This window comes from Gymnodraco acuticeps, unplaced genomic scaffold (genome assembly GCF_902827175.1).
Source record: "Gymnodraco acuticeps unplaced genomic scaffold, fGymAcu1.1, whole genome shotgun sequence".
Classification (NCBI taxonomy): Eukaryota; Metazoa; Chordata; class Actinopteri; order Perciformes; family Bathydraconidae; genus Gymnodraco; species Gymnodraco acuticeps.
In genome coordinates, this window is record NW_022990023.1 from 2200993 (window position 1) to 2214753 (window position 13761).

The 13761-nt window shown below is 39.2% G+C and overlaps 1 protein-coding gene across 1 annotated transcript; it reads right to left on the reverse strand.

Annotated features, from left to right (window-relative positions):
* Positions 1-1399: 1399 nt before the first annotated feature.
* rundc3ab (RUN domain containing 3Ab) lies at positions 1400-10457 on the reverse strand. Its single transcript, XM_034214646.1, has 11 exons — positions 10112-10457; positions 6523-6638; positions 5531-5658; positions 5336-5421; positions 4643-4732; positions 4456-4536; positions 4174-4339; positions 3453-3610; positions 3172-3291; positions 2679-2779; positions 1400-2571 (listed from the first exon to the last, which is right to left on the reverse strand). Exons 1-11 carry the CDS (start codon positions 10216-10218, stop codon positions 2429-2431), a joined length of 1296 nt encoding a protein of 431 aa, XP_034070537.1. The 5' UTR covers positions 10219-10457; the 3' UTR covers positions 1400-2428.
* Positions 10458-13761: the final 3304 nt, after the last annotated feature.

Sequence of the window (13761 nt, forward strand, 5' to 3'; positions counted from 1 at the left end):
GGATCTGTAGTTTATAGGCCCCAATATGGGCTACAAAACCACAGATATTGATTTAATATCACCTTCATTCATTTATTGGCCAAATATTTCATCATACTTAGTTGAGGCGTATTAAATCACCCTAGCAGGGCATTTGTGCACCATCTGGGTAGAAGTGGTTTGGGTGTAGCATTTGCATGTATGAGACAGTGTGCATTTTGGGAGATAAGTGTCCGGACACTGTGTAAAGGGAGTGCCAATGGGGGGACAAGAGCAGGTGGTAAAGATAACATGGCCTCTACTTTCAAGGCAGATCCTGGACCAGTGCTAACTCTACCGATGTCCCCTGACCTAAACTAAACTGTCCTCAGCGTGCACTTAGTTAAACGAGACCTCGGTCCACGCTTAGATAACACACTTGTGTCCATGGCAAACCACAATGGGAGTAAATGTGCTTTATCACAGAAGGGTGAAGTGCTGAATGTGTCCAGCGGCCTGCTCATCTATCTCGTGCAACTGCACCCAACAATTGATGTCACTTTGACAAAACAGCAAAAGACAAAACCAGATAACTAAACCAAACTTTTCCCCACCCTCCGATATCCATTTATTTTACAGCCAGGCAGTTAATTGGACAGTATGTCAATCAGGAATGTGTCTCAATACATTTCCAGGGTTTACCAAAGGACCTTCAGCTGTTGTTTGTTTAGCTCTGTGTATTTGTCTGTGTTAATGAATGAATGATCCTAACCTCTGACCTCACATAAGCTATTTCAAACCCATCTGAGGAAAGTGATGTCATGCTTCACAAAGTTGAGCTAAAAGGGGAGACATGAAAACAAAGATTGACCTCTGCACAATGTGAAAGACCGTGTGTGGGTTTATTTAACCTACAGTAAATGCAACTGATGAGATTTCAGCAACTTATTTACAGAAAATTAAATAAATCAACTAATATCTTACCAGTGTGGTGTTATTGTGTCTGATCCATAGACTGTATATATAAAGGTCTGATCATGTAATACATTGAAACTGTGGTTTCTGAGTGTATTGGCAACTATTCTTAAATGCAGCAAAAAGATTCACTTAAATGTAAATGTGGAGGCAATTCCTGAAGGGTATCTATATGAACAAGATTAAGAGTCTGCAGAAATGCTAACAGAGCTATGAGGTTGTTTGAGAAACACAGTGCTTTGAGCTACATGCTAACATCATCATGCTAACATGCTCACAACACCAATGCTAACATGCTAATGTTTTGTAGGAATAATCTTCACAGAGCTTTCCATCTTTAGCATGTTAGCATAACCTTTTCTACTCACCACTAACTACAGCTGATACTGATGATAATGTTATTTCATGCTTGTTTTTGAACATACACTAAACTAGCAAAAAACTAAACAAAATACACATTCTACTGTTTAATGTTTCAAAAAAGGGAGTTTTATTGCAGTTTAAATAACACAATGCATCCCAAATCTCACAACATTGCATGAGATTGCAATGTGTATGTCACTAAATGATAAAAAGCAATAACATTAATTAAAAATATAAAAATAACCAATACAAAATAAATCAAATGACACACGCACGTTGCACATTCACTATTTCTCTCCTGCTCAAACTACTGCCAGGTTTTTAGAAAAAGACAATGAAAACATTCATTCTGCATAGTTGCAATGCACTTTGCATTCATATGCAATAGATATTGTCAGTTCACATTGTAATGGCTCTGCAAACCTTTGTAGCCTCTCAAGTCTTTACTGTCACATCCTAAAATCTGTGTCTAACATACTATATGATTGAATAAGGCCTAAACTGTAAACCATCCTAATATCATAGAGCTGCTTCTTTTCATTTCTAAATAATCTTCATCATAAAACCCTCTGTCCATGTTAACAGTATAAGCCTCTCTTTTAAAATAGTCTGATATAATATGGCAAAACATTGTTTCTGTTCCCTTTAAGGTTATACCAGCTCATCCACCCAGCACCGCCAGTATTATGCAAGAGGCGGAATAAGATACACTGACAGAAGAAGGATAAGACACAGACAAATGGACAAGTACACACAGGACAATCCTACAGCGATGTTTTGTTCAATGTTACCAGTAGAGACGTGACTGTAATTACACACATCATGACGTAACAGAGGTCATCCTGGACCAGTGGTTTGCATTCCAGGAGGCTTAATCGTGTCAAGACTATTAGAGACAGTGAAGCTGCAGGAGGCCGTCGGGCAGTACAGCAGCTTTTCCTGCGTCTTTGTCACAAATAGGGAGGCTACTCTTTCACAAATGCTTTAAAGGTGTAACTTGAGACCTAGAGCATGAAGGAACTCACGTCAGGGCCACAAAAAAGAGCATTTGTCCACCTCCCAGAAGTAGTCTTTTGTGTTTTCATGTTGAATTGTCTCAGTTAACAGGTCGGCAGTGTTTATTTGGCGCCCCCTAGCTGGGAGAGAGGGCAGGACTGTTCTCTTTGCTGATGTGGACCAGGCACTCACTGGACTTGAGGCTAGCCAGAGACTTGCAGCTGCGGAGGGAGGACAGGGACCCACACAGGCCCATCATGGAGGGGGTGTAGTCCTTTTCTGTAAGGGTGCGACACACATGCGAAGGGAGGGTCAACTCAACTGTTTTGTGTGAGTTAGTTATTATCTCACTAAAACACAGTGTGTGTGGCTGTGTAAAATGTCACCTGTGCACCAGGCTCCTCCATTCTGTTTCCCTTCAGTCCTCTGGGAGTCTGAGTCCAGGCTGATCTCCACTGACAGCAGCTCTGTGCTGGGGAAACTCCTCCTGCAGGACAACAAAAGGACAAACTAAGGAGTTAACAATACTGTAAATATAATAAAATGGAGTCTCTTTATTGATTGTAGTACAAGAAAATGGCATGCATTACATTTCAAGGGGTAATTCTTATATGCAAATATACAGTATTTGTGGATATGAACCCTGTAATATACCACCTTAATACTTTTGGGCAGTATTTGAGCTGGAATGCTAAATCTATCTATAGGCAACTTACATTTTTTGGTTTTAGCTTCCAATGTAAGGAAGTCATCTTTTTTTGTCATGTCTTGCACCACTCATCCCCCAAAAAACGAGCAATTTGAAAATATCAAACTGGGCTATAGGGCGTTATATTGGCTATTATTAACTGACACGTCCTTGTCTAAACAAATACAAACCGGCGGAACAGCTTGACGTCGTCTTGGTTGTTGTAAATCTGGATCGCCGGCCACTGGTTGACCAGAGGGATTGTAAGGTTTTTGGCCAGGTGGTTGGAGTCACAGGGAATTAAGCTGGTCCTGGCAACAATTTGCATACAACACATACATTACTAAAAAGCATTGAAATCTGTGATACAGACACGTCAAAACCTTCACCTAAACAAATGAAAATGCATAATTGTTCTATGGTTTAAAGTGAGGAATATGAGGGTAACATGCAGTAAGTCGACATCACTCACAGCTGCTCCTGAAGCTCCAGGACGATGGCTTCCAGTTCCTTCTTCTCCTGCGTGCAGTGGCTCTCCAGCTCCTCCAGGTGGGCCTTTAGCCTCTTGTTCTCCGTTTCTGTGTTCTTCAGCTGGGACTCACGCAGGCGTACAAGCTCCTCCAGGTAACCCTGAGTGACAGGACATATCTTCATTCTCGGATACTCAAATTAGAAACTGTCCAACAGAGATGCTGAGCGAATTACAGAAATTATTTTGTGATGCAATTTTTTACAAAGGAAAAGAAGGAAATAGTATGAGGAAGTGTGAAGTCCATGTAGTGAGGAGGTTAGGGTTGATGAATGGGTCAAATAACAAAATGACTTTCACCAAGGAGACGGAGTGTTGATTTATTTTAACGCACATAAGGTACCTTACAACATACTTAACTTATGTAACTCTACTTGCTACACCTACTTAAATAAAACAACGTTAAAACCACCAAATTGGCGATAAAAGGTTAATTTCTGACAGATTACCACAGGACTAATGCATGGGTAAAGGGGAAAGCCGCCATTACAAACGACCAGATGAAACAGACTGTTATCTTGATTAAATTACAGTTTTTTCTGGATTTGAATTCATGGAAACATTTGGGATAATGTATATAACCCTATATCCCAAAAGTGGAAACACTATTTATTCAAGCAATACTATCCTGTGCATTGTCAAACACCCAAATATGGTTGTCTACCTTTTGAGCATTGACGATCTTGAACCTCTGCTCCATCTTGCGACACTTTGTGCTCAAGCTCTCCTCGTCGGGGACCAGGGGGATGTAGGGGTGGTCCGGAACGCTGTCGTCGCTTGTGCTGCTGTCAACACTGTGTTGATCGTCATCATCACTCAGGTAATCATAACTGCAGCAGAAGCACTCAATTATTTATTTTAAAGTGTCTAGTATCAAAATCTACTTTCCTAGTAAAGAAGAGATTCAATTAACTTTGTCTTTTCTCTACAGTGTTAATGAACAAACCTTTGTGTGAATTTCAAGTAAGGTGTGAAGTCAATCACGGCAGAAGATTTCCCATCTAAGGCTTCTCCTTTAAGACAGAAACTACAGAAGGAGAAACCAGACAGACAGGAGACATCATATTATCACATAGCCATGTCAAATCAAGTGTTTTGAATGCGTAGATAGCATTTTTTTAAGGTTTCCTCACTTAAAATCTATGGCTCCGAGTCCTATGAGCATCCCTGTTAGGACGGTGGCTTCCTCCCTTAACACGATGGCTCCTTCTGCATAAAACCTCCTAAAGGGGAGACTCAGGTGAATGGGGTAAAAAACTTAACAACTATAAACCACCATTAAACTTGCCCAATTGAAGCATTATGTTAATAAATGTTTTAATTTGCAAACATTTTTAGAAAAGAAAACTAATTATTGGATAATGCCGGGTTAAAATGATTGGTTCATTTTGTTGATGCAATAGAGTAAGTGGCTTTTACAGAGATAACTTTGCCATGTATCCTATTTAGGAATGAAAAATGATAAATATGAGGCTCTGAATGATATATGAATAGACCCCTATCTATAAACTTTCAAATTATAGAAAGGATTGAAAATGGAAAGTTTGCTGGTGCTGATGAAGTAGTATGTTTAAATTGGAGTACATAATGTAATGCTAAGCACATCTTGGAGAAACCTACATATACAAAATAGACAAGGTTAAGTGACATAAACACCTTCATTTTCGGTTCTGTATAGTGAGGTGTGTGTGTGTGTGTGTGTGTGTGTGTGTGTGGTGTGTGTGTGTGTTGTGTGTGTGTGTGTGTGTGTGTGTGTGTGTGTGTGTGTGTGTGTGTGTGTGTGTGTGTGTGTGTGTGTGTGTGTGTGTGTGTGTGTGGCCTCTAACCTGGTTGTTCTGCTGTCCCTCAGAGCAGTCGCGATGTATTCAGAGAGCCTCTTCTCCATCAGGGCCACTCTTATCCAGGCTCGCCCCTGAAGGAGTCACACAAGGTTCAGAAATGACTTTACAGTTCTTACTGTATACTATAACATCTCACTGTGAATCCTTTCAATTTTCACTTTAAGTGTACGTAGGTCTTGCCTTGGCTCTGGAGGTGCTGATGTTCTCCATGCTCTCGATGCTGCTGATGCAGCTGTTGGGGACTTTAGCGCAGGACAGACGGACATAGTCCCAGTAACTCCTCTGACCATCAAACCAGCTGCCGGAGCCTGAAAAGAGTGCAACGTGAATAAGATATTTTTCTACAATTATATGTTGGACCTGGCTATCAACTTATTTCATCTCAGTAAACACAGAGTGTAGTCTTGGGCAAACAGGTGCAGCTACAGTACAGTATGAGAGAAAGCCCAATGTTCGACTATAAAGAAAAACGTTAAGTACAAAGAACAAACAGCATGTTAGACAATTATTTTCAATAAATTATAATTAATGCATTAATTTGAATTCAGAGAGATGGTGGAATTGGTTTTAATAAATGGTCAATGGCTAATCACGTCTTCATTTCTTAAAGGTCCCCTATTATACTGTTTTTCATTACTTTATTATAAGTCTCAGATATATACAAAACATGTCTCTGAAGTGTTTGGCTCCAAATACCAAACAGATCATTGCAGCATTACCCATAATCCCCTCTGTTTCAGCCCTGTTTCAAAAGTGCTGATTCTCTGTCTGTTACTTTAGATGAAAATAAGGAGCCCCTCCCCACGCCCCTCTGAGAGATATTTGGTTAAAAATAACACAATGGTGCTCTAGGAGGAGATTCAGGTGATAATGTGGGGGGTGGGGGGGTTACATTGGTTGGTGATTGGCTAATGGTCACACAAGCCAAAAAATCATTATGACATCATAAAGTGGCCAAAATCTGATCGGCTCATTTTCAGACAGGTGCGAATCTTTTTTCCTGTAACATTCAGAATGTCTTTACACAGAGGGGACACATGTTTATGTACACAAGACAGGAACATTTGGATTTTGCATAATAGGTGACCTTTAATATTGACGAAAAATAGTTTAAAACTTGTATTGTCGTCTAAAAAAAGTTTTTTGAACATGTCATTGATTATAAGTTGTACCTATGAAACAATGGCTGAGGATGTGTTCAAGGATGGCTGCGAAGTTGATGAACTCCTCAGAGGAATCATCGATGGGCTCGGCTGTGTATTTCTCTAACAGCGTCTTCACTGAAAACCTAAAGAGAGAAGAGACAGAGAGAGAAAAGTTATACACAAAGAGTTTGCCAGGAAAAATATAATTGTGGGAATAGATTAGTCAGGGATGCGATTAATGGATTACTTCTTCCTTCGATTCAGTTTAACGAATTATAAGGATATAACCATGTTGGAATGATACATTTAGATGAACAAACGATAAAAACCTGTAAAATGGTTAAAATGAGAAGCAACTGAATCCTAGGTTAAATGCACACTATGCTATTCCCATAATTGTGATGTTAATGTGAATTTCTGCCCATTCACGCTGCACTGTCCATTTCCGTCTGACTCATCCACAAGGTAGACTTAATGGAGCGCTTTCAGGAAGCTCTGACGACTTGGTTTACTTAGAAATGGACAGCTTGAATTTATGACTCTGGTCTGATGTAATGGATGCCTGAAGCCTGTAGCCCATCAGTATGTTGTTTTTCAGTACATTATTAAAATGAGAAAACAAAAGTAGCCAGACAACCAGCACAATAATGAAAGTGACTGTAATAAGAAATATATTTGGAATAGTTCTGTGAAAGAAAAGCAGAAATCAACACAATTGTTGGGGAAGGACAAACTTAGGAGTTAACAATAAAGCAGATATATTCATCACTATCCCTTTTTTAGTCTTATTAACAAAAGGGAATTTTAGCTGATAAATCCGCTTCTGGTCACTTATCTGAGTCACCTAGACATCCTGTTAGCAATGCTAAGTGTTTACTGTACGATCTGCTCAACTGTTTTATTTTTGAACATGTTTTATATTTGTAATATTAAAAGAGCCTTCTCAGGCAAGCTTTAGAAATGATAACTATACAAAAACATTGTAATATAAGCATTGAGTAATTGTTTTGCAATTCTCTATGTATACCGTTTTTTGTCATGTGAAATAGTCAAAATAAACACTCAATAATAAGAAGAAATAGAACAAACATAAATAATCAATGGCTGGTGGGAATGCGATTACTTTTGCAGGTATTTCGTCACAAACTGGACAATATTTGTATATTTAGGTCCATGAATGTCTGTACTAAATTCATAGTTATCATTCCATATAGTTGTTCAATGTTGAGATTTGAGTTTGGGATGGACCATGTGACAGACAGTGCCATCCCTACATGTCTAGCATGGCTAAATATTTAAAATTGCCAAATGGATTCTGGTGTTACAATGTGCCTGAATAATTGAATGTTAACTGGGGTGAACTCCTGCCATATGAATGCTGTTTATTTAAGGCAACATTATCCTTTCCTTGAAATGACCACTCCTAAATATTTTTTCCTGGAGACTAAATAATTCAGCAGGTGTGTTGGAGGAACACCTGCCAAATGTTGTTTTTCCAGTGACAAGGAGATATGCTGTGGGGTGACACAGACACAACTGAAACCCGGTCAACATGACCTCTGAAGTGCATGAACAAACACTGTTTCTGATAGAGATTGGTCATGTTTTACTGACTCTAGAACCACAGAGTTTAGTGGCCAAATATTAACATTTTTAAAGTAAAACACATCTGGGCGTTTTACAGTAAACACACAGTCAGTTTGTGTGTGTCCGTAAGACAAAGCTTCTCCAAACATAGGCAATTGAGGCAAGTGATTTCAATCCCCATTGTTCAAGGGGCAACAATGTCTCATTCAGCTGCTCTGACAGATACTGGACAATAAATGTCCGACTATCTTCAGAAAAAGCACACTCCCTCGTGATTTCACTGTACTACAAACAGCAGGGACGTCACTTGACACAGACAAGCTTTTTTCAACAGAGGTGCTGTTCACCTGCACCAGATCGTCTGAATGTGTGTTTGTGTGTGTAATGTTTGTTAGTTGTACATACGACAAGAACATAATGTATGACTGGACATGTGGACTCCAGTCACATGACTTGGGCCTAACACAAACAGATAAGAGATGTTTTGATGACAGGATTTCCAGTTGACTTTAACATCAATGATCTGAATTTGGCAGAACAAGCAGCATATTTCTGGACAGAGCAGACATTAAGCCAGAGTTTAGACATTTACTGCGCTTTAAATTAAGGATTATGCCATTATTTTTGCCAGATTTAATAACCAAGTGCAATCACCACTTGTTTGGGCAAAAGTCTAAATCTACGTGCATTCCCAGTACAGTGAATTGTATGTCAGTTTCATAAATAGCCAATTTCTATCTGAAATAACTGATTGTTTTGGCAACTTGAGCAAATTCTCAGCATGAATCTAAGTTTATTTTTCTGGTCCCTGACAAAGTCCAATATGAACTCTCCTTTTAGCTCCAATTTTGGTCTCCTCAATGCTCCAGATGGAAGTATTTGGCTCTTTAACTGCTAAATGTTTACTTGTGAATCGCCAACTGCATCTGTCGACTGTTTGGCACAGAAAAAGTAACAAATAGTCAGCCATTTAGCTGTTTTGAGCAATTGAAAGTGAACCAAAACAGAAAATGTGCGAACTGGACAATCAAAACAATGAGCTCAAAAATATTGATAGTGGCAGCTTTAAATGTGATGCTAGTTACTTTAACTGAGTGTGTTTACACTTTAAAGCAGACCTAACTACAGACCACATCTCTGAATGAAGATCTTCACGGTAAGTTAATATGACATGCATGTAAACATATAGTTTATATGTGCTGATGTTTACACTGTGTGGTCAATAGCAAGCATGCATACAGTATGATTATGTCTATACTGTATGTGTTCTGGCAAAAGCTTTGAAGTACAAACCTTTATCCAAACCCCCCCCTCATGGTTCAATCAGGACACTTTAAGTAACTGCCTCCATGCCCTGAGTCCCAGGGGTGCCAGCTAGTCCTTGCCCCAGGAAGGTTGTCGTCATAGCAACCACCCCATCAGGAGGGAGGAGATACATCTCACTGACAGAGATGACACTGCTAAACTCAGAGGCAAGTCTGTCTGATTTTGTAAGTATAAAATAAACATGATGTGTATTAAAAGGTTGTTAATACACATGCAGGCTTCATGTCCGCACAGGCCCAGAGTTCATTATAATGACTTATTATGAGGATGACGTAAGCATGCATGTCAGAAGATGTCTTGTGTGCATTTATTATCTAGTGTTAGAATAAAAACACCAGAAAAAACATTAACAAATTATAACCACATGACCACTTGTCATATATGCAACATTTAACCTGTTAAATACTGCACTAAATTCAGATCCCAGGCACTTAAAACACACGTACTTCACACACACGTACTTCACACACACACACACACACACACACACACACACACACACACACACACACACACACCACACACACACACACACACACACACCACACCACACACACACACACACACACACACACACACACACACACACACACACACACACCACACACACACACACACACACACACACACACACACACACACACACACACACACACACACACACACACACACACACACACACACACTTTGACAGCACACTGACCTGCACACGGTAATCAGGTTTTTTCTCTCCACCGCTACGTTACGACCCGGTGTTTTTTTCGAGTTATCTTCCATGGCCATCGCTGGCTGCACACAGCCGGGCTCCATCCAGGAGGAGGAAGCCCTGAAATCAAAGGACCCCTCCCTGTCGGCCACCGGCCCTCCGCATGCACTCCTGGCCGGAGAGGAAGCTGCTTCCTGCCGGCAGCTGGTGCTTCGTCTTACGCCGGAGGATACACAGCCTGAGGCATCAGAAACACCGGAACATGCAGTATGTGGGGTTTATTATTACTCTCATACACAGAGGACTCGCTGAGGACTGCAATACATTTGCTGCTCTCTCTCTGACCCCGCCTACTTTATGACTTCAACATGACGTCATGGGCTCGTCATGCAGACTCAACATGATGGAGAAAAAAATTATAAATAAAAATGTCGGGGAAATAAATGCAATTAAAAGACTGAGTATGTTGAAAAAATAAATAAAACAAAAGACGGATCATGACTAAATGAAGAAACTAAATGAAACAGACAAAGCAAAACAGAAAATAAAAAGACTGAAGACAACAAATAAAAATTATTACATTAAAAGACTGAACATGACAAATAACAACATTTAGACTTGAATGAAAGGTAATATAAAAAACTAAATCAAATTTAAGTGAAACAAATATTACACATTTTGACAATCAAAAATAGCCTATAACAATAATTCATTATTGATTTATTGATTATATTGCGACATGTTTTCAATGGTGTGTTATTTACGTTTATTTAAAGCATATGATATACTGTGTGTGTTGTCCTGTTCTGCAAAATGAAGTGCAGAGAGCTCCCAAAATTGCATGTTGTTTTATGAACCACACTTTCTCTTTAAGGCCACAAAGCACCTATAATGTATAACCATGTGATCATGTGACTGAGCGTTAAGTTTCCTGTTCAATAACAGCCTCTGAAAATGGGTTTACTGTACAATGAGAGTGACTGACATCATCACCTCTAGTCATCATGCTTGATCATTTCCTCCTCCTGTCATTTCCCATCAGCCTCTCCTCCTCTCTCCTCTTCCTTCACCCTCTTGCTAACAGTAGATAATGTCTGGATCACCCTGTGGACACTTTGCCGCCCAACCTTTCCTCTCTAATGAGCTGACAGCTGGTTGCCACCATACATTGCTGGTGGGGGTTGGTGTTTTTTTTTGTTTGTCCTGGTGGAGGAGCAATCACTCATGCATATCTGTGTCTGGCACTCCATATGTTCGGATGCTTTATATTTCTGTTTTCACACCAGAGCTGTGAAATATACAATTTTAGTCTGTAAAGGACAATCAGAGGGCATATCGCTTATATGCAGAATAAACTAGAAGTGCCCATGAATAGAATATAGAAAATGTGATTCAGGTTGAATTGCTTGATATACAAGATGTATGGGCCCATTTTTATCATCAAATATTTTCGGAATGGTAGGGTAAGGAAGAGCACATTTTAGGGCAAACGTATGTCAAGCTTTTAACAGGAGTCACAGTTATTTGTTTGTTATGTACTGTTAGATTAAATTATATATATATATTATTTATATTCAAATCTGACAAATGTTGAATTACTGCGATGATATGTCTTAAGTCCATGTGTGCTTGGAGTTTGGTATGTTCACTATTACTACTTAAAAACTAATCCCATTTCCTTCAGTATCATGATAACCTTATTCTAAATGCCTGAGTGATAAGCAAGTCAAACTCTGTTCTAAAGTTATTGTTTTTTTTGTTTTTTTTTACATCGACATGTGGTTTTTGTCTAAAAGGGATGTTCTGCCTTTAGGGTTTTCATTGTGGGAAAGTCAGAAACAGTGCACACGGAAATATTGCTTGATAATTAGTTTATGTATTTTGACTTATATCTTGGGCGTAAACCAGTGAGGACATTTTACCTTGTAATGTTTCCTTTTTTCAACAGGGGGCAGAGCTTTATTCCGTATGTTTTCTAGAAGTCCATGCTTTTGATGACTCTCAGACATCTAAACAAAAAGCTTTTATTATTAGAGTACATCTGCTTTTCAAAAGTATCTGATTCATTACCTCTCCATTGCAGAAACAGTAGATGAATGCCACAAAAAAGCCCTGAAAAAAGGATGAACAAATGTTTTATATATATATCTCATGTTAGTGTATTCACATATTTCTCGGCTCATGTATTTCAGAACGTTGAGGATATGCATCCACTATGGAATTGTCATATTGAGCCACACTGAGCTTTATACTTGTCATTATTGCCTCCAGTAATGGTGACACCTCTTTTGTACACAGTGTCTCACCATATTGTCCCTACAGAGAGAGGAGACAAAGCCTCCAGGTTTTCTGCGCAGCCACTTATAGAGATAGTCTGCAGGAGGAAATCAAAGAAATGAATCTGATATCTCTGGCAGACGTGATGACCATTGTTAACTACATGATTTAAAATTGCATTCTTAATTTAGCCTTTTATAGCCTTTCTGTTTATATCACATTATTCAATCTCTTGACATTAAATCTTAATCTCTCTAATCTCTTAATCTTTTATTGTGTTGTTTGTAACCTTTATTTGGTTGTCTTTGGAAAGCTTTTTCTTTAAAAACGGGTTCCAAACTTCAGTAGGACATACCTGGTTAAATAAAGGTAGAATTAAGAAAACTGAAAAACCTTTTTGATTCTACTTTTACATCCTGAAACCAGTATGCCGTAAAGTGCATTGCCTTGAAAACACATAGGGCTAACAAGTGGTAAATAAATCACCCCCATTCATTTTAGTTCAGTTTTATTTGATTCACTTTTCTCATTTCAATGCATACTCCTAAAAAAAAAACTAAAATAATCTTACGCTTTATATTTTTCTCTATTTTATAACCAGCCCTGAAATGTGCAGGTTCAATTCCCTGTGTGTTTACCTTGTTCTGCAGGTTTTGTCACTCATGCTCGAAGTCTTTAAAGAGCTCAGGTTCCTGAAGCTCGAAGTCAGATCCTGAGGACAAAGTGTGAAATTCTGGACGGTGTTGCGAGGGCGGTCGGGGCAGAGGTTACAGGGAGGAAGGGGCTGGGGTTTGGCCTGCGAGGGGCAGAAGGTTTGTGTCAGCCCTTAGGGTCCAGTCAGGCTGATAAATATGGCTGTATTTACAATATTGACAACAACAGAGAAACATACGCTGTCTAGACAAGCTGTCTGGACACTGCTGAATGATAAGTATATAGAGTTCTGAAGTAATTAGTCTTAACATCTGGAAAAGAGTTAGCATTAAATGTTTTGTGTTTTTAGTTAGATGCCTGAGAAAAGGTCTGTGGTTAACACAAGCTTCAGATATTTTAATGTTTTGGTCCAAGACATCAAATGTGTCAGTAAATACCCCATTTCTTTTAAATGTCTCACACAATATGAGACTTAACTTCATTATACCCAGACCCTTAGGGTTAATGGATGTGATGTAAAGTCATGGGGCCGTGGTGTTTTTCATTTAAGATTGCTACAGCAGATTGATAGACAGAGTACACACACACACACACACACACACACACACACACACACACACACACACACACACACACACACACACACACACACACACACACACACACACACACACACACACACACACACACACACACACACACACACGTCAGCCAGT